Below are 26,291 nucleotides of genomic sequence, written 5' to 3' on the forward strand. Positions count from 1 at the left end.
AAAGATGCCATTCCCATTAGGCACACCTTTACAATAAAGCTTCCCAGAGTTATATCTATGTTTTCCAGGCTTCTTCGAGTCACTTCTGAAAAAATCCTTCCAAATGGAAATGCTGCTGACAACTTTACTACAATCAGCATCTTGTACAAGAATCTGCCATTTAATGCTACTGCCAGTTTCATTCAGACAAGTATTGCAGGGCATGTGGGAAATTCTAATGAATGTAAAAAAACGCATATAAACATTCTTGTCTTAAAATAGAAGGTATAAAACTTTAAATAACCACTATATAGACTTCTACCTTCGAAAAAGGGGCACACACTAACATTGCCCAAAATCTAAGTAGATCCCTCTGCATAGCTTTTTCTACAGAGCTGCTCAAGTCCTTCACGCATGCATTGCTACTGGAAACACCAAGCTCAAAGACCTGGGTGGGATTTACACCAACTGAATATGAGCTTTAGTGCCAAAAATGGCCAACCATGAGAGGCAGAAAAACAGAGCGGGACCAGCATTAATAGATTATTTAGTCAAAATTACCATGACAAAGTACATGGAGAGCGTTCACTACATTACAGTCTCTATGACAACCCCCCGTTTGCAGCTACTGTATGAGGAGTTGTTAAACTGTCTGATAAACATCTAGCCTTGCATAAATGTAACTTTCCCCAAAATGATTAAAAAAATTTGCTTCAGACTTACAGCCTGTAGGTATTTTAGCTGCGCACTCAAAACAGACGTGCCTTAAGAATAAAAATGCAACAGTCAGGCTCCGCAAGGCCAACAAAATATGATGATCACACATCTTCCTTGAAAGAGCTGTGGTTTTTTTCCTTGTTGAGTACAATATGAGTACTTTTCAAAAAGCGCACTGAATACTTCATGGGAAATGGGTTAGGAAAATGGCCTCAAATATTTTCTGCCTCTAGCAGCTCTGATTAACTTGTAAAGTGGGTATCTTCCATCTGAGGTGTTCAAGAACATTACACACGTTCTCAGTATTGCCAATTTTACAAGTGGCAAAGCTGAGGGAGAAAGGGAAGGTGACTGTAATGTGTCACACCAACAAGCTGGCAGCAAAATGAGATTAAAATCTACACGCTAGGACTCCCAAGCAACTTGCTCTCCGCCTTGATCATACTGTCTGCAAGCAGCTTTCTAAACAAAAAGACTAGGAAAAAAATGGAAAACATCTGAAACGTACTGAAAAAGAACCTCATATTGAGCACACATATTGAATATTACGTGCGTTAATAAACTGGAGTGATCTCCTTTCTGGTCCATATATGAACTGTAGTTTTTGCAAGATACTCCTTATAAACACATCAGACACATGTCTGTCTTACGTTGGTTCAGTAGCAGTAGTATGGAATATGCTCTCAAAGACATTCTTTAGTGTCATAAGCAGTAGCAGATGCAAAGACTAAAGGTGGTCTTAATTTTCAAGCATTCTGCACAGTGAGATCGTTCAAAACACTATGGTTAACATAAGCAGAAACCGCTCTTCAACATCCACTTCTCACCGTTGATAGGCCAGGGAGTGAGAATGGGAAAATGAGCGTGGAAGGGTCAATCTCATAAGAGGTGAAAATTACCTTGTATGTGAGACGGCATCACTGAGACTATAAGCACTGTTCTCCCTCGTTAGAGGATTGGAGGCTGGTTGGCTCTTGCTGTGAATATCCAGGCTCAGTGAAGACTCGGTCTTGCGGTCTATGTGGCTCTCTTTTTCCAGTGTCCTGTCTGCAATGGAGACCACCTCGCTGGAGCTGTGCCACAGGGGCGCCACCTTCTCCTTCGTTAGCCCCGTGCGGGGAGAGGTTGCTGCTCCCAGGGAGGCCGTGCTGCCATGGCTGGGTCCGTAGGAAGTGGTGTCAATGCCACTGTCAGCTGAAGTCCCTTGAAGGTAGTTGTAGCTGTTCAGCTCCGATTCGGTGCGCTCCCCGCTGTCATACCACTTCTCATCGCTGTGAGCACTGGAGGCGTTGCTGGAGAGGGTATTGCTGCTGGAATGGCTGGAGTAGTGGCTGTCAGACTACAGAGGAAACGACAATCCAAAAAAAACCCCACATTTATAGGTTTATTTCAGAATTATGGAGGAAATAAACAGTTACAAAAGTCACCACTGCACAAAAGGAGCTCAACTACCTTGAGGTATTGGATAGATACATTGAGGAGAGGAATAAACTCTAAACATGTGCTCTGTTCTGGGTGCACGTAAAAAGCTTTCATATGGATATGGAAGCCATGCATTAAGTATTCAAGGAAAGCCAGAGTTGTATTTTGTCCCAAAATACTTTAGAATGTTCTGCTCAGCCCCATCCAATGAAATTGGCTGAGCTGCGTAGACTTTGACTTGGTTGATAACTACTATAATTTAAAAAAAATCCGATTTTAAAACTCCAACGTTCTATAACATGAAACATAACTAATCCACAGAAGGTGCACGTGTTATTTTAATAATCCAATTGCCTATCAAATGGTTAAAGCAGGGCAAAATGACCACTGTTCTTCCCCTTTGTAGTAGGGTATATTTCCTCCTCAGCAGGAGTGTTCTTTGCAAATGACCACTGAAATGCCATTTCACTAATCTGAAACTGTTTTTCCAAAAGGCACAATTCCAAGAAAGGAAGCCTTAACGCACTGCTTTGAAATTGTCCCATCAGGGCACACCAGCTCCTGGCTGTTTTGTGTGTTCTGTCCTTGGTCACAGCCAACTGTTATGAAGAAACTGAATGCCCTCAATTCCATAGGGGGCATTGGTGCAATGTCCCATTATGAGAAGAATTTCTTGCCACACATTCATCATTGCTTAGTAGCTCAACTCCCTTTGGGGTATTTATATCCATCTGAATTCCTTAATTTTAGTTTCCATCTACAGAATTTACCTACTCTCTGATCATCTATATAATGAGAACTGAAGCACTTTTTCAGTAGACAATGGACTTTTTTGGTGACCAGATGGGCCAGGAATTAGGGGAGGGATGGAAAGGAGACTTAGAACCACGTTTCCTATTTGTCTACTCTTGGAGTTTCACCAAACAGAGGTCTCAGCCAAGTATAAAAGATGAGATAGTTTCTGTTTTCACTGGAAAAGAGGGAAAATAGAAAATGGATGTATACAGAGAGCAAGAAATTTCAGCATCCACATTTCTTATTATACTAGAGCAAGAATTGACAGAAAAACAGGGGGAAGATTAAGATGAGCTGGACTCTTAGTTCTCTGCAATTAAAGTTACTGCTCTTCATTAGGAACTGCATCGCTCTCCCCCATCCATCTGGCTACATAATAAAGATTTACTTTAACAATGACTAAACGAGAAGAAAGCAAGCATTAATAATTCCAGCGCTGCACTTCGCACGCAAACTAATGAGCTCTATATTACATCATTATACGGTCAAATACATCTCCTGGAAAACAGGTCAATCTAAATATAAAAACTAGTTTGTGCTCCTAAGAATACAAAGGCAGGTGTGGTGGTGTGGGGGTTTTTTTGGTGTGCGTGGGGTTCGTTTTTGTTTTGGTGCTTGGGTTTTTTTAATAATAAAGATGTGTTGTTATGAATTAATAACCTAAAAGCAACACTGCCAATTGTATTGAAAGAAGAACGCTGGTGAGCAGGAGCAAGTAACAGGAACCAATTAAAGACTTTCGCACACCTAAATAAATGCAATTAATACTTTCAGTATAATCATGCAACACAACTCCATACTTTAGCTGACTGTACAAATAAATAAAAAACCCAAGTGATACATCTTATGAGGTAATTTAAAGTTTAAAGGGTGGGGTTTTTTTTTTGAGTCTAGTGACTTAAATAATCTTCAAGACATTTTAAATTTATGAACATTTATCTCTCTCTCTGCTTGTAAATCAAGAAGTGACAGTCTCCAAAAGGTGTGAATATCTAACTCTGCAGAGACAGAAAGGCAGAATTTACCACTCAGACACTAAACACAAATAAAACAAGATAGATTTTTTTTTTCAGCAGGATTCCAGCAGACCTTTCAGACAAAGTCTTCCAACACTGGGCAAGGCAGCTTATGGAAAGGAAGTAATAAATAGTTGCACTAGATGAGGAAAGTGGAGAAAACACAAAACCGACAGCAAGATAACTATTCTGTTTTAAAGCAGCAGCTTTCTGAGTCTTGCACTATGAAATATATTAGCAAACTTTAAGCCTCTCACACGTGAGGCCTAGGAACAGCTTTGCAAACTCCCACAAATCCTTTACTTATCACAAGGCAACAGACAAAACGTTGCTGCTCAACTGGCAACAAAACTTTTTAACTAATAAATATTTCAGTAGGCTGTGCTTAGCTTCTGTAGGATTCAGAAAATAACAGGTCTGTCTCCTGCTTCCTCCATGTTCTAGTGAGGAACAGGACTTGAGGATACTTTCTCTTATTTTTTTAACTGACTCTAAATATAACTTTGAACAACACTTTTGGTACAAAGAGCTTGTGGAGCAAAAGCAAAACATTAAATAATTTGTTTTTTAGGATAACTTACATGACCCTGCTTATTTGGAGACAAGTGAACCACAGGATCCTGTCTCATCAGTCTTCCACTGGGGCTCTCTCTGAAGGAGGGCAGCACTTTGGACACTGCCGGGAGGTGGCACGTTGGTTCTGCAACACAGCACACACCGAGGTACTGAGGAGCACACGCACTTCAACAAGCTAAGAAAATGTGTCACCTAATTTTGCACTGCAATTTTTCCAGTGCTACCATTAGCCAAAAACTTTGGATACCTAATACAAAATTCATTCCAAAATAAAAAAAAAAAAAAAAAAAAATACATATTGTGACAAAAGACAGGTGAGTAAGCGAGGGCCCAATTCCTGCCTGGCGTAAACCAGTTGGACTTCATGAAAAACTAGCAGCCACCATCCTGACTTTTGTTAGAACACCCTGAATGGTACCATGCCCCCACTGTTCAACAGCTCTGTATCAGAACATTAAAACAACAGAATATTCATTTTCACAGTGTATTGACATTGTATTTCTAAACTCATGTTGCCTGTGGACAAGAGATTAAAAAAAAAGTCTGAAGATCCGCATTTCCTTAAATTGTATTCTATGCAAGGCAGAACAGTAGCAAAAGTCTACAGTGATCACTTAAATGAATACATTTTCTCCAGTACAACCGGTACGCATATTTCTTGTCAAAGTTAAAGTGAGTTAAATAAACACCTAACTGAAGAGACAGCAAAAATCTGTTGAAATCACAATATTCCCTTAAAAATTGACAGCTGTGAATGTGGAAACTGCATAGATGTATAAAAGGAATACCTGTTAAACTAAACCTGACAAAAGTGGATGGAATTCAATTCACTTGTCTTATATGGACACTCACAGGAGTGCTCTTTGCCAGTTAAACTTATTTTTTCCCCAGGAGATAACTATGGAGGTCTAGAGGATGTTCAGCCCCAGCCCATCAGCTAGGTTACTGCCTTCTCGGAGTCCAAGGTCAGTATTTTGAAAGAACCTCTCCGAGTTGTGACTTTTTACATGTATCTTCTCTCCTGTGGTTATCCAATGTTCTGCACTGCTAAAAATATTGATTTTAAATAGAATATGTGCTTATGAACATCAAGTACTTAACAAGATGTATGGTAATCAGCAGTGCTTTCCCCAACACAACTACAGTTTGTTCTCCTTGATCTGCAGCATTACCAGCTTTTTTAAAAAACAAAATTTTTTCCCATATAAAAAAAAAATAACTACAAAAAAGTTTCAACGTGATTCCCTCTGGCAAGTGGCAGCAGGCAGTGCTGGTGCACAAAGAACACAGGTCTTCTGCAGCTAACAATGGGCCAAGGAAGGAGTGAGTGTGTGGATTCACTGCACCTAATGCCTCATTTACCTTGAGACAGATCATCCCAAGTGGAAATGTGCTGATTTGGCACAGACCCAAGCTTTCACCCAGAGTCACCAGACTGGCAATAAAGTCTCCAGTCAGAGATGCAGCTTCTGACTGCGCCTCTATGAACGCAGGACAAATCACAAGAGATAAAATACAGGGATTATACGTCCGTGCGCATCTCTCAGCTTTTGCCAAATGCTGGAGCCATCCCTTCTACCACACAGTTTTTCCCTGTTCTTTTTGGCCTTGTTTATTTATTTAGCTAATGTGGTGGCACCTGACATGGTACAACAGAACTTGCCGGCAGCTCTACTCAGTGCCAGCATCAACACCCAACTGTTGGTCTGCACAAGCAATGCTGAGCAAAAGATCAGCGTTACATGCGCCGTTACCATCACAACAGTATCAAAACATATGCGATTAAAAATCATCTGTCAAAATGAGAACTGCAGATGAGTATAATCACAGCTTTTCAGTGAGAGGTACGGGGGGGAGTTGTGCGGGAGGGACTGACAGATGGCTTCAATAACAAGGCACAGCTCACTGAGGTTGTGAAGGTGTGTGAGCAAAGTACATCTCCAGAACTCGAGGCTGGCATTTGCCTTAACAAACTCCTGCTCATCTCACTGAACCTTACTCTGTGCTCAACACTAGTCCATTTATGTAGAACAAAACCTGTGACGCAGGAAAATGATGATCTATACCTAAAATAGAAAAATTATGGAACTGTTTAATCCATGGTAACAAAGTTAGAAAAAAACCAATCTAGCAATCTTGGCCATGGCCATCATGTTGGATCAATGCTGTTTGTAGACAGGATGTTTCATTGGTGTCAATCTCATTGGTATCCACTCGAGTGAAGTCATAGCTGTAGCAAAAGGTCTATGTGCAGAAACTTCAAATGAAGGCTTAACAATGCAAATTCTCCATAACAAGCTGTTTTATGTAGTTAATATGTTCCCTCAGCTGACAGCTTAATTGCCAAGTGCAATGAAAATGTATACACTGGTGGAAGGCGGTTACCAAGCTATAGATTTACTTCACTGTTTAAACTTTAACTGCATTTTTTACATTTTGTACATGGTATTTTTATAGCTTCAATGATCAAACAATCAATTTGCATTTATATAGCACCGTTTGAAAGGGAGCATCACAAACACTTTAGACAAACTAAGCGAAAATTAAACTAAGCCAAGCCACTCGGGAGAGCAAGTGAGGTCAAACAAGTCCTCAACAGCAAGACAAATGAGTAAGTGTGTCTACCCAACCTCTTCTAAAAGGGCAGAGTGTTTCAGGGTAAAGTAGATTTAGTCCCACAGTCACAGGAAGAACTGAAATCAGTTCTTCCTCAGGTGATATGCAGAGATCTCAAGGAAACAGACTGCAGAAGCCTCGTGTATGCTCCAGACCTAATTATTCATCCTGATGAACAAGGTTAACTTTCAAAGACGCTGAAAAAAGAGCGCTTAAGAGGGTTTTCAATCTGCAGAGAGAGGTATTGCCAAAGTCACCTTGTGGTTAGCACCACTTGCTCGCTGCAAAGAATTAATTACCTACCCATCTGGTCAGCGATACTATCCTCACTTCTTTGCCAGCTGGGTGTGGATTTGCCGCTCCCACCCGTATCGGATTGCGTGTTCTGCCTGTCAATGGAAGCAGGGGATCTACGGCTAATTCCAAACCTGTTGCAACACCCCAAAAAACAAAGCAGATAATGGTTTTAAATATGCATAAATCTCACATAAGGGGAAAAGAGCACTTTTAAGAAGCTAGTGTCAAACAACAGGGCAGACATAGCACAACTGCTTAAGGGATTTATAATGCTTTTCCATTTAGCTTTTGTGGCAGCTCTCAGGACTCATTTAGCAACTTTAATGCGCAAGATTACAGTACACTTTAATTTATTGAGCACCTTTTATCAAGAACATCTGGGTACAACGCATACAATTCCAAAAAACAGATCAAAACATCCAGAAATAAAATTACTAGTTTTCATTTACATACATGTTTACATGGAAACGTGACCAGACTGTTACATGGTTACAGAAAATTGACCACAATGAGTAAAACTTAGAAGTTTGGATAAAAGCCACATAGAGAAACAAGGTGTGTTTACTGGGAAAAGATATCAAGGATGGATCCTTTGAACCGGGAAAGCACTACCTCAAACTAGTCAACGTAAGTGTCAGAAAGTTTGCTAGGACAATCCCATGGATCTCAGCCGCTTTCCTGGGCTCTAAACAAAAGACTAGTAAGGTCATACCTAGGTGATGTAGACGTATGTACAAACAACAGATTCATTTGGGACAGTATTACACTGCCAAATATTTTGAATAAGTGTTTATAAAATTGACTGTATTAGTTATGGATTCCCAAAACCTGGGGGTTATAAATTATGTAAATTATTATTTGATCATAGAATAATTTGAGTTGGCTAGTGTAAACCAAACACAGCTGTAGGAAAGCAGTGAGACAAATACACTTATTGCTGTAAAAGAAAGCATACAAAGCAGAAGGAAAAACACGTTCAATGGACTTTGTTTGTATACCCTGCCAGATTAGGCAGATGGATTGCTGGAAAGTTCAATAAAGATCAGTAAACTCAAGGAAAACAACCTAATGACAAAGGAGACACAGCACCTCTGTGCCACACCCAAGTCTACGTGCCCTATACGCTTAAAAGCCTGTAAGAATTAAATCTATAATTCTGTATGACATAAAAATCACTTAACAAGGCTATAAGAATTATAATTGGGTTCAGAATTAGCAGATCACTCATTAAGAATTCGTCAAGAATAATGCATTTCTAAGGCATTTTATTTTTGATCAGACATAACCTGAAGGGAAAAAAAAAAAAAAAATCGCAAAATTCTACATGCACAGAGTAACACCCAGAAGAATTACAAGCTGATATATTCTCTATATATCAAGGAGTTTCTCTAGCTCAAAGTGTCTAAGGAGTAACAGTAAATAAAATACCCAAACTGTGCTTTGTACTCACTCCACTGGCTACAGACTGCCCCACTCCACCTCCAATGTCAGAGGCATCTGCCCAACTCCCCAAATGAGTGCAATGTGGTTTTCCCATTTGAAAGTTCATGAACTTGTTAACTCAAAAGAACCCACCAAAGAAACACCGTGTGACTCAGAACAACAAAATCCTGCTCCCATCCTTACAGACAAGCAGCTGGAACACGCCTGTACATGCAGCACAGCTCCAAAATGTCACATTTTGAAATTTGGGCCTTCTAAATTTTGCCCAAACGTGACCCTACTCCCCTTTTGTTCACTGCTCCCTGGGTACAGTCAATATACAGTTTGCTGAATTAAAAAAAAAAAAGAAAAAAGTGAAGAAAACCTGGATATATTTGCCTTCTGAATACAAACAATTTATATTGAAATTGCATGAAGTGAATAATGCTGTTCCTTTTCTAGTCACACAGACTAGCCAGTATTTCACTTAATCAAACACCTAAATTAAACATGATGAATTCAATACCAATTCAACAGATACATAAAAGGTCCCAACACAACATTTCAAAAACTGATTGAATCTTTAAACACTGATCTGGGGTAATTTTCAAACTTTAGGACTTTTAAAGTATTTTGGGAAGAATATATTTTCATAATAAAATAACTAGAAGTTGGTATCTGAAAGAAATAGCCCAAGCCCCAAGAAACCTTGGTGTGATGAAGTTGTGCTGCATCAATATTTTACTTTCTATGCATTGTCCTCTTACCTAAACCCCATACTGTTCATATGTATAAAAGCAGTCAGTTTTGCATTTGGCGTATTTTATGATATGGCATCTTTTTTCAAGATTAGAGATACACAAAACCTCTATGTATCCAATTTTATTTCATTAAAATCACTGCTCTGCTAATTAAGCAGCAAGAAATGTCTTTAGATTGTCTTTTTTACATTAAGTGGGCTATCTAAAGCCAGGAATAATAAATGCAGGTGGCGCTGTATTCTATGCTGCTTAAATATATATAGCCCAGCAGGGGATGTAAAAAGGAACCCCAACGCAATATGGATTAAAAGAAGAGTGAAATTGTTTAAATACACATTTTCTATAAGAAGAAACTCATTGCTTTAGCATTTTTGAATTTCATTTTTACATTCTGCCATCCATTACTACATATACGTACCTTCAGGTAAACACAGGATAAGTATCCGAAACACGCATATATACATCAAGACCAATCTGGAAATTCTTGAAGGCAGTGGAGCTTTTGCCTATACCCACCTCAGGATATGGACCAATGATCTAGAAGAGGCAGCAGTTACTGCTGTCACCGATGTCTGACAGAGGCTGGACTCACATCCATTGCTTCCAGCCATTTAAGTTTGACAAACTTTCCAAATCTGTCATATCATGCCACAAGAAAGAAACGTACACACAGATTATGCAGCTGAGATCTCCTGCAGCGGGAAATCTCAGGGACTGGCACACCTAGAGCACACTGGAGCCTCACCTCGGGAAGCTGACCTTCAGGACATGGTGCCCCCTCGGCCCCTTCTCCAGCCCATCCTTCTCTCCAGCCTCTCAGCAACTGAACGCTACAATCCCTCTCCCCTATTGTAACAACGTACACGGGCTGATCGCCAACCGGCTCCACCTGGTACATCAAACACCGCTACAGAGCTGCCCCAAATCTGGTCTCTCGGGCAAATCTCAACAGAAGATGCACATGGAACTGGAATGATTTTTAGTGATGTGACAGACATTACTTTGCTTATTGAGGCAAAGGAAAGTTTCCTTCATAATTACATTTTTCATGCTTTTCAGTTAGCCTGGTAGAACATGTTTGGGAAGTCCTGAGTAAATGTGATTCATGTGTATGTACGGACAGTATTGGACAAAAAGTGCTTTTCAGATAAGAACAGAACATAGTAGTCAAATAATTGGACTTTAAGTGTTTGGTTTTTTTTTTTTTTAAAGCATCCAATAAGAAACATGCAAAGTTCGTCTTGATCACTTCCTCCATTATTCCATTGAAACACTGTTTCCTTGCACCAAATTAAAACTTCAAAACCAAAAAGACAATACACACGCAAGGCTTCTAGGACACAGCTCTTTCCTGAACCAAAGAATGCTGTAATGAACATCTGTGTATAATTAACTTAAAAGATGGAAAAGGGCTGGGATGGGTGCTGGTGTGCTCTGAGGCCCACTCAAAACAAAAATCCCAGCATGTCTGAAAATCCCTTCCTACTCCAGCAGTTACGGTTGTGATGGTCTGAGGACATATGGCAGCAATACCTTTTTTGTAGAGCAAGTGACGTAGTTGGAAAAGAGCAGACAAGATACTGGGAGCACAAGCTGCTCTTCAGAATTCCAGGCAACACAAGTGGTGCTGGCATGAATGAGCCCGGAATTATGCAGTGTATAAAGAGGTTAAGTGCTTTTTCCAGCTGCAGAGCTCTGGACACACTTCTGTTTAGTTTCCTTACAGCAAAGTTTAATGGCTTTTGAGCAGATCTCCTAAAGTCAGTAGGACTTAAGAATGAACTTAATGATCTGGACAGGCCTGATATTCTCATGAATCAAAGCCTTTATGAAGCAGAGAAGAGATGGCCTCTTCAGAAAACCTCAAACTGAGCTGCAAGGAGAAGGACAGGGAGGACAAAGCTTCAGCGCTGTGGAGCAAGAAGCAGCACTAGTTCAAACACCTGCTCAGAACAGGTGAGTCACTCTCTGGACCGACACAGAGCAGTGTCCCCCTAGAGGTGCCTGAACAGGCAAACAAAGGTGTCTTGTGCTAAGCGGTTCCTGACACAGGTATTTAATCTTAATACTTTTTTTTTTATTTAATAGAGAAAAAGATACTTCTACTTTAGAAAAGACCCAAACTAGAATGAATTACACACCATGACCTGCAATGTACTCTAGAAGACTTCAGAGGGAAGCTCTGCAGCGTGAACTATCACCAGTTTTGCCCCTTTATCTTCTTTATAGGAAGTAATTTGGAATGTAGTAGACAGATCTCCTGCTGCCAATTATTTTTTTCCCTGCTTGGAGATGCTTGATTTATTGCTCCTTTCAGTGCTCTCTGAAAATGATAGAGATTTAATTTCTTCCTCTGCAAGTTGCCCCTGACATTGACATTGTATCACTTCAGAGAGTTTGAAGATTTCTCAAAAGTTGGAAGAGAGTGCCTTAAACCAGGGTGAGTGTGAATATGCGGAAGAGATGCTCGCTGTGGATTACTTACTGCTTCTGGGACTACACATCCGAAGTCTTAGTTGCACTCAACACTGCTTTGCTTCAACTATTAGCTCAGGCTGCAAAGTCCCCAAACCATTACTTATTTTATTTCAGAATCTAAACCTGCGAAATGAAGCAATTTGCCACATGAAACCAGTACCTTTAATGAAGATTTTTAAATACATGAAGGTCCCTTTGTAGAGTAACCTGAGCAGCTGTAGAGTAGGATCAGAGAGAGAGGTTGGGTCGCGAAAGGAAAAGGTGGAAGCAAGGGATTTTTAAAACTGACGTTTTCAAGAAGCGTGACGGTGATATTTGAAAACAAGCATGTTTTAATGCGTGTAAACAACAGCTGACAGGAGGCTGTGCGAGCACTCCTTTAGTTTAACATACATTACAACAAAGGGAACAGAGAACAAAAAAACCTGCCTAGAAAGAGTATGAAAAAAGTCTGGTGCCTACCCTTCTGGCATAGATTTTTGCCTGTACGTGCCCCCACCAGAGCCAGTCTCACTCGAGGATGACAAGTTGCTTGGAGAATTACGGCACTGCTGCGATCTCGCTAAGGCAATGGATGAAACCGTGACGTAGACATCGGAGCCGGGAGACAACCTGCGCAGAGCAAAAGGACCGGTCCCATCAGCAATACCATCGTGCGAAGCATGAAGGGCAACATCACACTAATTGTCACATCAGCAAAGAACACAGCATCACGGAGACAGCAGAAATGAAGTCAGTTGAAGGATCAGACATTTTTCTCTGTTAACCTATCGGAAACCATGGAAAACCAGCTGTTAAAAGCTGGATGCAGGGGAGTAAGGGAAGAGAGGCAAGCCTGGGAGGAAATTCCCAGCACGTACTAGGAAAACTTCCCATTTTCTCAAGTCCTAATTTGTTTTTACAGATTGCTTGTAAGGAATAATGTAGCATGACATTGCTCACCCAAATAACAAACAGAACAAAATACTTCTAATTCTCAAAACAGACTCTTGCCTGGAATTTAAGCTAACTGGGGTGAGCTGTCTATGCAAACTCTGCCAAGAGTATCGAGCTTATCTCTCTGCCATCAAACTTATCCACAGTAAATCACAAGGACTAAAAAAATGTAATGTTATTCATAAATACCTTAAAATCCTCCCTAAAAACTTAACATTTTAACATAAAAATATCTCAATATATCAGAACTCTGTTTGAAAATACAGACCTGAGTCACATGAAGCCTTCTCCTGTCTGAAAACCGCACAGCAAACAAATGGGCTAGAATTGCAACACATGTACCCGGGCAGAAAGGCTGGAAGCAGCAGGCTTATACTGCTCAGCTCGTATATCCTGTTCTGGAGTTGAAGGCTTTTTTAGATCATTTTCTGCTTTGTGCATTTTGTTTCCCAAACCCCAGCAGAATTCACTGCTGCCAGCTAGTTCTTTGTTCTACCCGGTGGTAACCGAACTTCTGCAGTGATTTAAGTGGAGTTTGAATTAAGCCATCCATGAACATCAAAATCCTACTGTGAACGCAAACCTTTACTCATTCTAACCAGGAAAAATACTGTAACTTACACGAGTTAAATAGCAATTTAACTTTTAACATTTAAAAAATGCATGTTGACTTCAGTGAGACACACAGAGGTGTCTCAGTACACAATTTGGGCCTGAGGATTTACAGTATCTCAGCAGAGCCACTTCATCTGTAAAGAAGCGGCAGATTTTAATCAGCTCTCATTGCAATACTGTAACAACTTTTAAAATTCAAAAACTCTTTTGAAAATGAAAGAAACATTGCCCTGATTAATGTTACCTGTGTGTATGTATCCAAAGACCGTGTGTGTGTACATTATCAAAAGTGCAGTTGTCCTCCTCAATACTTCGCAAAAAAGAAGTAAAAAAAAAAAAATCTTTAAATGGGAAGAGGAGTAGGATTGGACCAAACACCTTGAACATCTGGAATCTCAAAGTGCATATGACTAAGAACAACCCTTTTTCCCAGGCAAGAAAGGAACGATCTAACGCCTGACCACCACAAGCACCATACCAAATCCAGTAATTCCTTTCTAGTCTACTGAACAGAATTTCACTTATCTCACATCTATCAAGCAACAATTCTAAAACATTTGATTGCCAAGAACACAGTTCAAGAGTTGGGAACCTGGGGAGCCATGAGCCAAGCTGTTTGTTTTCTCAGTGGAACTCAGCAAAAAAAAAAAAAAAAAATTAGTTCTGCCAACAAAAATGTGTGCTTTCAATAGCATTCACTCACCTGTACAGGCACACACATTTAAACTCATCCTTGCAGAGCAATACACAGTTTAAAAGTATGACCTTTTTTCCCCAATACTAAATTAGAATTTATGGCGAGGAAACCAATTACTTCTCGAATAATTTCTGTAAAATGATTACCCGTTGGAAAGTGCTTACATTTTCACTTCAGACTCAGCTATGCCTTTTCTTGACTTCCTATGCCTTACCAAAAAGTGACAGCGCTGTTCAGAAGCAATGTCAAGATTTCAGAACTATGTCACAGAGCTATAACTCATTTACAAAGATGAAAGACCTCGAAGGCAAACAAAATTGTATTATAAATGTAATCTGAACAACAGCCCTGAACAACCAGTGAGGTAGGACATCCTGTTATTTAAAGCAGCAATACGTTTTGCTGGTACAGGTCACAATAGCATTAAAATCTTTAATAGCAGGAGACATTTCATGTGAAACATATAAATAAGACAAAAGAACTTTCAAGTAAATTAGTTCTAATTGACTTTTTGAGCTGCTTTGAAATCTGTTGATGAAAGACACTTCCCAAGACAAAAGGAGTATTGTGTTAGCAGTATGCCCCTATAGTTAAGATATTCTGTGCTTCTCTTTTATTTATAATTAAAAACCAAACTAAAACAAGCTATTATCTATTTCAAAAAGACAGCTTTAAGAAGAAATTCCAAAACGGTTAAGTGCCTGAGTTCCATAATTGAATTTAGAAATAGGCCAAGCGTCCATTGCATTAAACAGATAGAATTACACGGCAGACAATTGAACCGGGATTACACCACGCGTGGTTTAGCTCTAACAGATCTCGTTCATCCTGAAAGGACTGGTTGAGCCTTGCCGAGTATGGGAGGAAAATCAGCTTTTGTGACGGCAGTGAGTAGGACGGGTGTACATTTTCTTTTGTTTAGTATGACAACACAGACATTGAATGCATCCATCTTGCTCTTACATAAATTAATTTCCATGTCATTAGCTGTAATCTTCCCCACGTCTTCAGTATGCATAGGTATGCAATATACACATCGGAAGAGAAACGTCAGTCTAGCACACTGCGTGCCCCTGGCCTAAGGCAGTCTTAAGTTGTATGATCATACACAGGTGCCTCCTCCCTTAGGACCTCTGCCCCCTCCACTTGTACTCTGCCCTACAACCTCTCCTGCCCGAGCTGCCCAGCCGGGGAGCGAAGGGGGCACAAGCCGGCAGGAGAGGAAGGACAGCCTGATGGGCAAGGCATTTCAGTGCTGACTTAGCAAACCGAATTCTTATCTTTGCAGTGCTCCCATGTAACCACTGGCGTATTTGTTAAAGAAAATTTTTCATTCATTGTCACTAATTGCAAGTTTCTCAAAGGCCTTATTTGATTCCAAGGCCCGATCTGCTTCTGAGCTGAAAACTTCCCAAAGCAGCTGAAGTCAACTGAAGCTGTAATTTGAATATATAAAATATTAACAATGCTGGGCACACTTCCAAATATCAGATGCCCAAAATAAGACACAGCAAATGATTAGAACTTAATTTCTCTCTCCACCTTTGTTCTTAATCTGAAGAGGGCCAAAGACATCTCTTCTCACAGAAGAGTTTCGAAAATTAAGTTTAATTAATACCCGTGAAGCATTCAGAAACTATAGTAATGGGTGCCACTGTAAAGCTTAGAGGGGAATTAATAATTGCATCTTTACAGCAGGATTTGAATGGCATCCAGTAAATAAGGGATGGAGTAATGAAGAGGAAAATAAAATATTAAATAGGTCTTTTTTAATGAGCTGCATCCACTGTGTGAACTGAATGAGGCAGATGTACTCTGTTAAAAGAAATTCTCATAATTTAATCAAAGGAAGTATCAGAAAATATGGTTACACAAGAGTTCTGAATAAAATTGCACAGCAATTCTTAATTCTGGCATGCTTACCTTCCACGTGTTTGATTTCTGCAGTCCTAATAATACTGCAAGACGTGACAGTTCTTTGAAAACACTGACTCAATGCTCTCATGTTAAAAAGGAAACCAAACCATTCAAAAAGGAAAAACAGAACATCGGCAATTTTGGGGAAGGGGATAGCAAATGAAACAGAAAACACACTTAGGCTGTCATAGTCTACCTTCTCACAGCACACTGTACACCTTCTCAAGTATTTTTCTTCAATTTCATCATCGCATTTCAGAAAATACGTATTATTACAAGAAAAGATATAGAGGCAGGCAATGGGACAGCCAGAGGTACAAAATGGTGGCCGTATGAAGAAACGCTGAACAGGCTACGGGGCTCCACAGATTATAAAGAAGTTTATCGTGTCTGCTTCTATCCATCCAAACATCAATTTTATTGGATCAAGCAAACAATGATTATTCCTTATCCCTCGTGACACAAGAACAATTAGGAGACCTGGAGCTGTCAAGAGACCAGTTCGGAGGCACCTGGATGAAGTGCTACCACCCACAGCTGTTGAACACCGCAGCGCAGGTGCATCTGGCCCAGGCCATCTCAAACAGCAGCCAGCCAGGGGACTGTCCCACCTGGTAAGGAGTCTGTCTTTATACCTGTAAGCATTTCTGATGCTTTCCCTGGTCCCCGCTGGTGGCCGCTGCCAAACAAGAGAGATCAACTCTTGGTATGACACAGCACGGCTCTATTCAGGTGTTTTTGGAACACAAGAGCTTGGCCATACAGCCTAGGTGTACCAACAAACCTTTAATTTTCCACAGCTACAACCAGCTCTAGGTCCTGGTGCTGGCAGGAAATGCATAATATATAATGTCAGGTTAGTACATGTTTTAATTTGATGAGTGTTATAAAAACTGCAGAACAAGAAATGCTCAGACCCTGTGAGGCTGGCAATGCGTGTGCCACAACCCTCACGTGACGGTGGCAAGATGGACACAGACACCTGCTTGTTTGTATTGGGAAAAACGTCGCCGATTGAAGCCAGGCAGCAGCAGATTAGGATTTTTATATAATATGGGAACAGTTTAAACTAAAAATCTATCTGCAGGAATTAACCTATAAACTACTAATGGCACAGTTCCTGTCACTGACTACACGCAGGCATCATTCAAAGAAGTAAGAAGTTTTAGGGCAAGACTGTGCTCCAAAGTCCTCAATAAGATTTAAAACCAGTCTTAATGAATATTGTTCCAATACTTCCATATGGTGGAATTTTACAGCGAGTGCTTGACTGCAGTTATGCCGTAATTCAGTTCTCCATTTGGTTTAAAATATTGACTGTGCTCAGAAATTTTCTAGCTAGGACCTTGAGTTTCCCCCTCCAGGACAGTACTGAACTGCTCACGGAAGCGCCCAAGTCCAGCAGTGGGCTTCGCTCGCTGCTTTTCACACTTCTCAAACGTTTGTTCAATCAAGTTAAGACTGGTTCCAGTTTACGGTAAGTTAATTAAGAACAGATTATTGTCTAACTATCTCATCTCCTTTCCCTGCACATTTATTTCTTAATAAAGTCTGGAAACCAAGTGTACAAAATAAAAACTGAAAATTGGGAGGGGGAAAAAATATTAAGCTCTAAAATTACATCTTGTCCAACAACATTAGCTCTGACATACTTCACATATATGTGGTTTATGTATCACACTGATATTTACTCTGGGTTATAGGCTATATAGGGTCCCGTGTGAACTAATTAATGTTGTGAAAGAAGCCATAATGTGGAATTTATTGCATTTAAATTATTAGATTTTTCAGTCTTTAATGTTGCAGTAACATTAGAGATTCATTTTAAGATTTATAAAGGTTTGGGTTATTTCTCTTGCCTGCAAATATGCACATCAATCACTAATACATTCAAGGACAGTACGAGGAACAGGGAGAACTGAAGTATAAACTAGTGAGGTGGATACACGAGGACAAACCAATAAAGGCACATTTAACTGCTCTGCTGGTGAGGGACAATGCTGGGCATTTGTCTGCCTTCTCAGAACCAGGGTCGGTAAAGAAAACTAGTCTCCCACCTACAACACCAGGCTCCACAGGGAGGCAAGATGTTTTCACGTATGTGAAGCGAAATCCTCCTGTTCTCAGGACCAGTGATGCAGCTTTTATCCATTTTTAACATTGCTAAATGGACTAAAATGAAAATACCAGCTGGGGCAAAAATTAAACTGGTTTCACTCAGTATGTATATTTAGAGACTCTGGCTATATAAAGTGATCATCAGTCAAATATCACTAATAGGTAATGCCAAAAGGGTTACACCTGTACTCTGAGAGCACTCTGTACTCAAAAAGGGACACTCTAGTCTTGTCTGTTGTGCTGGTTTTGCTTAAATTAAATCCCTCGAACCATCTGGTTTTTTCTAAATAGTTAATATAAGTCACGGATTTATTGCTGATATCTTACCATTAAAATTAGTACCATGTCAGGTCTGACACGTCAAAAGTGTTATAATTCCTGTATTTCATTCTTTGAAATCCCACCTGCTGGAGCTACAGCTAACGATGGTACAGACCTTCTGTGGTCCTGGGCAACCGCTACTAGCACTAGTTCCAAAAATCACCTCAGATTCGGAACTCAGAGAGACACATGGGACAATTTACTATGGGTTTCTCAGCGGCCACGTCCCTTAAAACATAGACCACAAACTATAGGTTGCTGTCTCTTAGCCGCAGACGAGATCTGCCATCCTTGTCACTGCGCCTGGCTTCATAAATGAAGAACGTGCCGTCAAAATGCAAGAGCAGAGAGGGATAAATGCCAGCTCCAGTCTCAGAACTAAGTATTAAGATCAATCAAACATCAGCAAATCCGAACTGCAGCTCAGCAGCACAGAAGCACAAGTGAGAGCTACTGATATCGAGAACCACAACCAAAGATTAAAATTGAGGTTACAGCTATAATTTAGTACTGAAATGACTTATTGATGCTGATCTTCACAGATAAGTTCCCAGCCCTGTTCACACTTAGGTAGTACCTTCTTTTTGGAAGTGAAGCTCTAATGGTAGTAAGGAAATCTAGGATATCTGTACTGCTTTGCTACTGAGCCATAATTACAGCTGCTTTTTTCTAAAATCCCTTAAAATTCTGTATAGAACATAAATACCGCAGAGACCATTTTGTATATGGTGGGGCCATTTTTATAACCATATTAATTAACGTGCCCTTTTTGGATCGCAGGGACGACCAGTACAGATCCTGGCACCCATATTAGGAGGTGAGCCTTGGTTCTCCGTTTCTCCAGCCAACGGAGAGCTGAGCACAGAAGAAACAGTAGGGAGCAAAGGCCAGCGGAGCTCCATCACTGCCACCTGCACCAGAAACACAGATTCCAGCACCTCCTCAGAGCTGGTTTTTACACCATGGAAAGTATGAAAGTCAGTGGTATAAAAATCAAATGAGACAGCAGTTAAGAGAGCTATGAAAATCTCCTCTTTGTTGGTTTTAGAGATTTTACACAATAAGAATAGAAGTATCTGAACTTTCCCAAAAGCGAAGCTTTCTTTTATCATGCAGAGAAGAGACAAAATAAGTCTTGGAGTGAGCTTATTGCCTTTTTTTATCCCCTCCAGTATACCTTAAAAATGATAAAAATGTATTTTTCTTCACTTTAACTGGAAATACGTTAACCTTATGCAGCTGCTGTTATATTTAAACTTGATCCAGCCAAGAATAACATGTTTAGGAGACCAGAAAGATAAGACAGAAGACCTTTTTCAGGCATCCAAAAAAATTCCCAAACTTAAAGCTACTTCGATAATATACTTTTAAGGATTAAAAGATCCAATAGAACTCTTTTTGAATAATAACAATAAAAATACTTAGAAGAATGTCTAGAGGAGAAAAACCCCAGCTATGTGCCTTGAAAATGAAGGAAATGGAAAGTCAGTTTCACTTTTTCAAAACAAATACTGAGTATATGGAAATGTAATTTTCACTTTGCAAATATTTGTCAGGCCATAACCCCCCTCTAGAAGCATTCAGAGACCGGATAAATCTTAGATGCTTTGGGTGTGTGATGTTGGCTGCACAGGATTTTATGCAGAAGAAAAACACAGTTAATAACACCCCATCTCTCAGTGCAGCCAAAGGCTCATTCTCCTTGGTGCAAGTTGTGGAACAGCCAACTCAAGACTCTAGACAAAGTCTTTGGTTAATAACATGAAGAGATAGAAGTGTCTGAAAAAAATCAGCAACTCAACTGAATCTGATCTTCTGCCACTGCCTTAAACCTTGCCCAGGTATTACTACGCCTTCCCTGATTAGAGAGCGAGATTCTACAGCACTGGAGAAAGCAAAAACCCAACACCCGAACTCCAATCCCTTCAAATCCAGCATCTGCCTGTCTGCAGCTCTAACAGGCAGGTATGGCCTGAAGCCACAGAATTTTTATGTTGGTCCAAATATACCATTAGAGTCAAGTCCAGTATCTCACGGGCTTCTGCATACTTTTTCACAGACAAATTTACCAGGTTGTCTGTGAAATTACTGGTGCTTTCAGTGTTGCAAATTTTCTTTTGCAGCTCACACTGACAGGACCTTTAAGTATAGATCTATTGAACTCACATAAAGCTACAACTGGGGGGAGCACTCTAATCAGTTTGAGCGCAGGAGTATGGTAGTGTCCAATGATAGTATCTAATAAAAAAGAAAGAAAACGAAGTCTTTACCAACTATCACAATTTCTTAACAAAGCGTCCTATGCAGAAGTTTCAATTTCATCTTGGTAGTTTCTTGGTATTAGCTGTACCATCTTTGAAAATTTTTTTTTTTTAATCCCCAGTTCTTCAAGATGTGAAAAAATGCTTTAAGTTAATTCATTAGAATCCTCTTTAAATTTTCTACAATATGCATCTGATTTCCACTGCTTTATATTTTTCAGCAACATAAAGCACGATTCGAATCTGTCTACAGCTTTGTTTTTAAGGAATTGTTCAAAATAAGAAATACAAGCTACGAGCTCGTTTCCCTCAACAGATCTCTTTGTAAATGCAGAGACAGTGACAGATTTGTATAGATAATCAAAACAATGGCAGTTCATTTGAATTCTATCAAATACATCTTTTTCCATGAAAGAATGAAAATACTGTGACAGGATGTGCCTGACACCTTTATCTTAATAATAATCACTTTCTTGTTTAAAAAAGACAGAACAACAAAAACCCAAACCACCCTGGAGAAATGCAAACTTTGAACAATCTCTTCTCTAGCCTAAAAAGTTCAAAAACTCCCAAACCAGATAAATTTGCTTTCTGTGCTTTCTTGCTGTTTAACAAGAATTCTCTTGCTAAACACCTTGTTAGATGCTATTTCTGCCTTGGGAGCTTTAGGCAATTGCACCAAGCCTATAAGCAAGCTAAAATTTTGATTTACTACTTCGAACTCCAGAAGTTCAGAAACACTTAGATCTAAAACTTCGATTGTAACTCATTTAAAACTTTAGTAACAATACAGCAGTGTTAGAATACCATCCAACAAAGGGAAACACAGCCTAACAATCCCATAATGCTTCATTTTGTGGTTAATCATGCCAGGAAAGGTATTTCCTTTTGGCTAAAGTTTTGCTCATATTCATGTTGCCTTTTGACTAATTAAAACCAAAATTAAAAGCAGTCTTCAGACACTAAGATAAATCTATTGTGCTTTTTTCCAGACAAGACTCCGAGCAGCAATGAAAAGCCATTTATGAAGAAGACACATACCTCCGGCTCTCCAGGGGGCGCCCATCGCTAGAGATGCTTCGTGGGATGTTGGCTGCTCGTTCCGGGGGTGGCATTTTCCCTTCTCCTTTCCCAGAGCCAATCCTAGACGTGACTGGACTTTGTATTTGGGATGGTACCTGAGCCACATGAGGTCCCTGTCCTTTGCTTGCATTTCGCTGCCATTTGTTATTATTTCTGAAGGGAAATTTGAATTCATATGACATTCCTTCATTCACTTTGTATTCCATCACTGGCATACGGTAGTTTTCTGAAGAACTCCTGGAAATGAAGGAATTTAACATGCTGCTGTAAAAAATAAAATAAATATATCCTGTTCACAAGGATAGAAATCTGAAGAGAGAAGCTGAATCAATTCTATGCAACAGTAAATGTAACATTTTGCTTTTTAGAAACACGTATTTAACAAGCTTTGATACTATTCATCTGATTACTGGGTTATAAAAGCTAGAAAAATCTGCTAGAAGGGTATCTCCCCTCCCTAATTTAAATAAGTCACGGGTTTTAGAACTTGCCTGCACCCAGAAATGAGACCCCAAATGTTTGTTCTTTTTGAGATAAATCTTTCTGATGCACAGATATCCATGAAAAGACAAGATTTCCATCAAATAGTGTATTACATTTCATTTTCAAACATCTTTGGCTTTGGAGTACCTCAGCTGAAATATTTGCACATTATGAAAACAAAATGCTTGTTAAAAATTGTAGATGCCAAGCCCAAAAGATGCCCTCTGCTTCCTGAGGACATACAGGAACAGAACAGCATAAAAATTGGAGTAAAATAGGACATAAGCTAATGCAGTCCACGTAAGATGCAGGGCAAATTTCTGCATACATTTAAAAGGAGAGATTTGGAGAGTAGATGTGACCTTCAACTTCGGTGAGGATCATTTTGTATTTCTCTTAACAAATGTATGGAACTCTACTTCAGTGAATTTTTTTATTGTGATTACTTTGTTTACTTACACACATTATTATCTAATGAGAAGGAAAAATAAACAATCAGTGCAAAACTTTCTACTTCTAGCTATTCCTCTGATTACACCATTAGTGCTGAGAAATATCAGTATCTCTTCCCAGCTACAAAAAAAAAAAACTTGTTATCTTGTTCCGCTGACATTAGCAAGTGCTGCAATCTAATAGGAGCAGACAAAGTGAAAGTGGGTGCTGCCGTCTTGCCGTCCACAGTACACGTGTTGCGGTGTTACTTTGCCTTACCCTCTAGCCTTGACCTGCAGATGAAATTAGGAGTTGGAAGGCACAAGGTGTGCTTCTGAGGCACCTGTAGTTCAGCTGCATCTGAAATTAAATGTCTGTGTGCTCCCAGGGCACTCCATGATGTGAACCACTCCATGGCAGGTGGGGATGATCAGGAGATTTGTTTTCAAAGTCTGCTCACAACCTAACTAAAATCTTGATATCCTTGTTTTTTCTCTTCCTATTTTATGTCTCTGGTATTCTTTCCCTAGCTAGTACATACTTTAGTAGTTTGGGTTTCTCTTTATTTTTGCAGACATAGTTACAGTTTAAGAAGCAAGAATACACAATTTCTTCTTGCTGCTGTGTCCTTAGCTTCAGGGTCAGCAATCAGTCCACTAAATGAGTTCAATGGCAATGTTTTAATGGCTGTCTTTTAGTAGAGAGATACTAATGCCTCTGTGTAGTGCACTAGATTGTGAATCAGGGTATTTGGATATATTTTGTATGCGCTGCAGACCTTGTACATGTGCCTGTTGGCAAGTCATCTTATCTAACTGCACCCCTGCTCTTCCTCCAGCTTCATGCCAACCAATTCATTAGGACAGGGACTGCTTCTCATATGAACGTACTACACCAAGCAGAACTGATCTTCATTTTAGTTACGGTCTGTAGAATTCACTGAAATGCTAAATGACCTCCAGAGGACACAACGAAAGGACTCCAATTTTGGAACACCAATTGCCAAAAGAGAAATTACTTTGTGCAAAGACTTAAGTCAAGTCTCTAGTAATATATGTAGGATAGCTACAAACTCAAGACACGGTTCCTAAACCTTAATGATTTTGGATACAGCAAGCAGGATAAAGAGTCGCTTTATGAAATTTTGTAACTAGGCAATAACCCACCATGAACATTTGCTCACTACAAGACAACAACAACAAAACTCACTGATGCCGAGTATAGTATTTCAAAAAGTACAGTAACTTCTCTTCCTGCTATGGGTTTGGACAGACTAAAGCTAAGCCTGCTTTTGGCTGTACTTAATTTAGTTCAGGAATAGTAGGATCTGTGCTTTCCACACAGATTTTTCTGCTCTAATCCTTTTGCTATGATTGCAGCTGAACTTTCCATTTGCTTGGGCTGCTAAATACTGTACAAAAGCTTTCCAAATACCTCATGGGTGACCTTATGCCACTGCTCATTTTAACCCCTGACATGTATTCAATTTTCCATTGACAACTAAAGGACAAATAAAACTCCTTTTGTCTCTGCTCCTGTTTTGCTACCAGTTGCAAAAGGAGTTAATATGGCTCTCAGTAAAAACAAACACGGATTCTTCTTTTATGCACGTACAAGGTCTTTGCTTGGAGACACAATTACAGATCAATGTAATAAATATGCAATTAAGTTCAGCTCCAACCTTAAGTATACAAAGATTTAGCGTGTACATTTCCTGATTAGAAAACAGCAGAGCAAACTGCTCTCAGTCTCTCACTGCAAGGAACACATTGAACTTTGATAACTCTACCGGCTTCTTCTTGGCAAATCTAGCATAAACCTTGAGCCAGCCTGCAGGCAAATTTAGTCTATTAAAGATCATTCCATTTTAATCATATAGCATTTGCAAGATATTAATACAGGATGTCAGGAATTTTCGAATCAAATTTAGTGATGTGGCTGAATGCTACAGACAACTGCAGAGAGTTCAGATGGGAGCAGTAAAAATTATGAAAAGCTTTAGTGCGAGTTCAAGAAAACTAGAGGGACTTAATGTCCAATTTAGAAAAAAAGCACATATTACTGCCTGTTTCTGATCAAGCAACATTTTAAAGCTCTAAAAGCAATAATAGAGTTGACACAAGCTTCAGGCTTAACACAGATGAGAAGCCAGAGATATGCAGCAAGATCCACTACTGAGTAAAACAGAATTACAGTTTGCAGCAATTTCTCTGACCAGATCCATACCTTTGATAAACTCTCATCATTTACAGCCTTGCTTATTTGTGAAAGCAAAGAACATAAGTCTATTCATAGCTTTCAAGAATTACATCCACAGACATTGCAAACTACCAACAAATGGGAAAGCAGGGAGTGAAATATACAATTAACTTTGATGCATCATTAACACACAACTGTCAACAAAAAGGTGTTTGATTTCCATGTTAAATTCCATGGAATTTAAAGGACACATGAGGTTCTTCATACATTTTATTAAACTTTAGTATTCAATGAATATTTTGCGGGGCTTGGAGTCTGAATATGGGCAATTTTTCCTGCCCTCCTCTTCACCTTACACTACTGGAGACTGTATTATAACTATGCCACATTTTGTGGAGGTTAACACTTACTCTGGGCTGTTTCTCCCCCCCCCCGACCCCACAAATCAAGATATAATTTCAGACCAAATGCAGCTATTACACAATACCTGCGTGGTGTGCAGTCCTCATACGGAGGGACAATGACGACCTTCACTGTTACTGATGTTCTCAGAAGATCGATCATTTGCTCATGACTCAGGGTGGCCACAGCCACCTTGCAGATTTCCACCAGCCGGCTGCCCTGCCGCAGTCCCGCCTGCCAGGCATAGCCGTAGGGCTCAACATCGGCCACAATGCCTTCGTAGTTCACGTGGAAGCCAAGCTGACCCAGACCATTCCTACGCAGAGTCATCTCCACCGTTTCGCAGCCCTTAGTTACAAGCTGCAAATTGAAATGAAGATAGAATTTAATGCACGGAGAGACCTTCAGTGTCAATAGAGGTTTAAGGGTTCCATTTTTGTACAATCAACCAACTCCCAAGAAAACGGTGGGACACGATCAAAGAATATATATCACAGTCCTGGGAACATGATCAGCTGAAATGGGTCTTGTCACTCAAACTAGTATTTTCAGTAGAGTCTGATTACCCAAGTTCTGCCTTGAAATTTTTACTGAAACCACAGGAATTTTAGAAGATACATGGCAGCACACAACAGAAAAGCACATGATGTTACACAAGGATCTCTACTTTCTCTCTTACACGTCAGAACCAACCATGCTACATTTCTAGCTGTTTCAGTAAACTGTAAGATTACTTTCAGTCAGAACA

At 39.8% G+C, this 26,291-nt stretch overlaps 1 protein-coding gene across 1 annotated transcript in view; it reads right to left on the reverse strand.

Moving 5' to 3' along the window:
• Positions 1 to 26,291, reverse strand: part of SIPA1L1 (signal induced proliferation associated 1 like 1) — a 72,743-nt gene that overhangs the window by 16,526 nt on the left and 29,926 nt on the right. The window contains exons 8-13 of the mRNA XM_074148815.1: positions 25,629 to 25,903; positions 21,986 to 22,264; positions 12,542 to 12,691; positions 7,425 to 7,549; positions 4,511 to 4,629; positions 1,596 to 2,035 (exon numbers count right to left, since the gene is read on the reverse strand). Of these exons, the coding sequence (XP_074004916.1) occupies positions 1,596 to 2,035; positions 4,511 to 4,629; positions 7,425 to 7,549; positions 12,542 to 12,691; positions 21,986 to 22,264; positions 25,629 to 25,903 (1,388 nt within the window). The remainder of the gene's footprint in view (positions 1 to 1,595; positions 2,036 to 4,510; positions 4,630 to 7,424; positions 7,550 to 12,541; positions 12,692 to 21,985; positions 22,265 to 25,628; positions 25,904 to 26,291) is intronic.

Source organism: Numenius arquata, chromosome 6 (assembly GCF_964106895.1).
Source record: "Numenius arquata chromosome 6, bNumArq3.hap1.1, whole genome shotgun sequence".
Lineage (NCBI taxonomy): Eukaryota > Metazoa > Chordata > Aves > Charadriiformes > Scolopacidae > Numenius > Numenius arquata.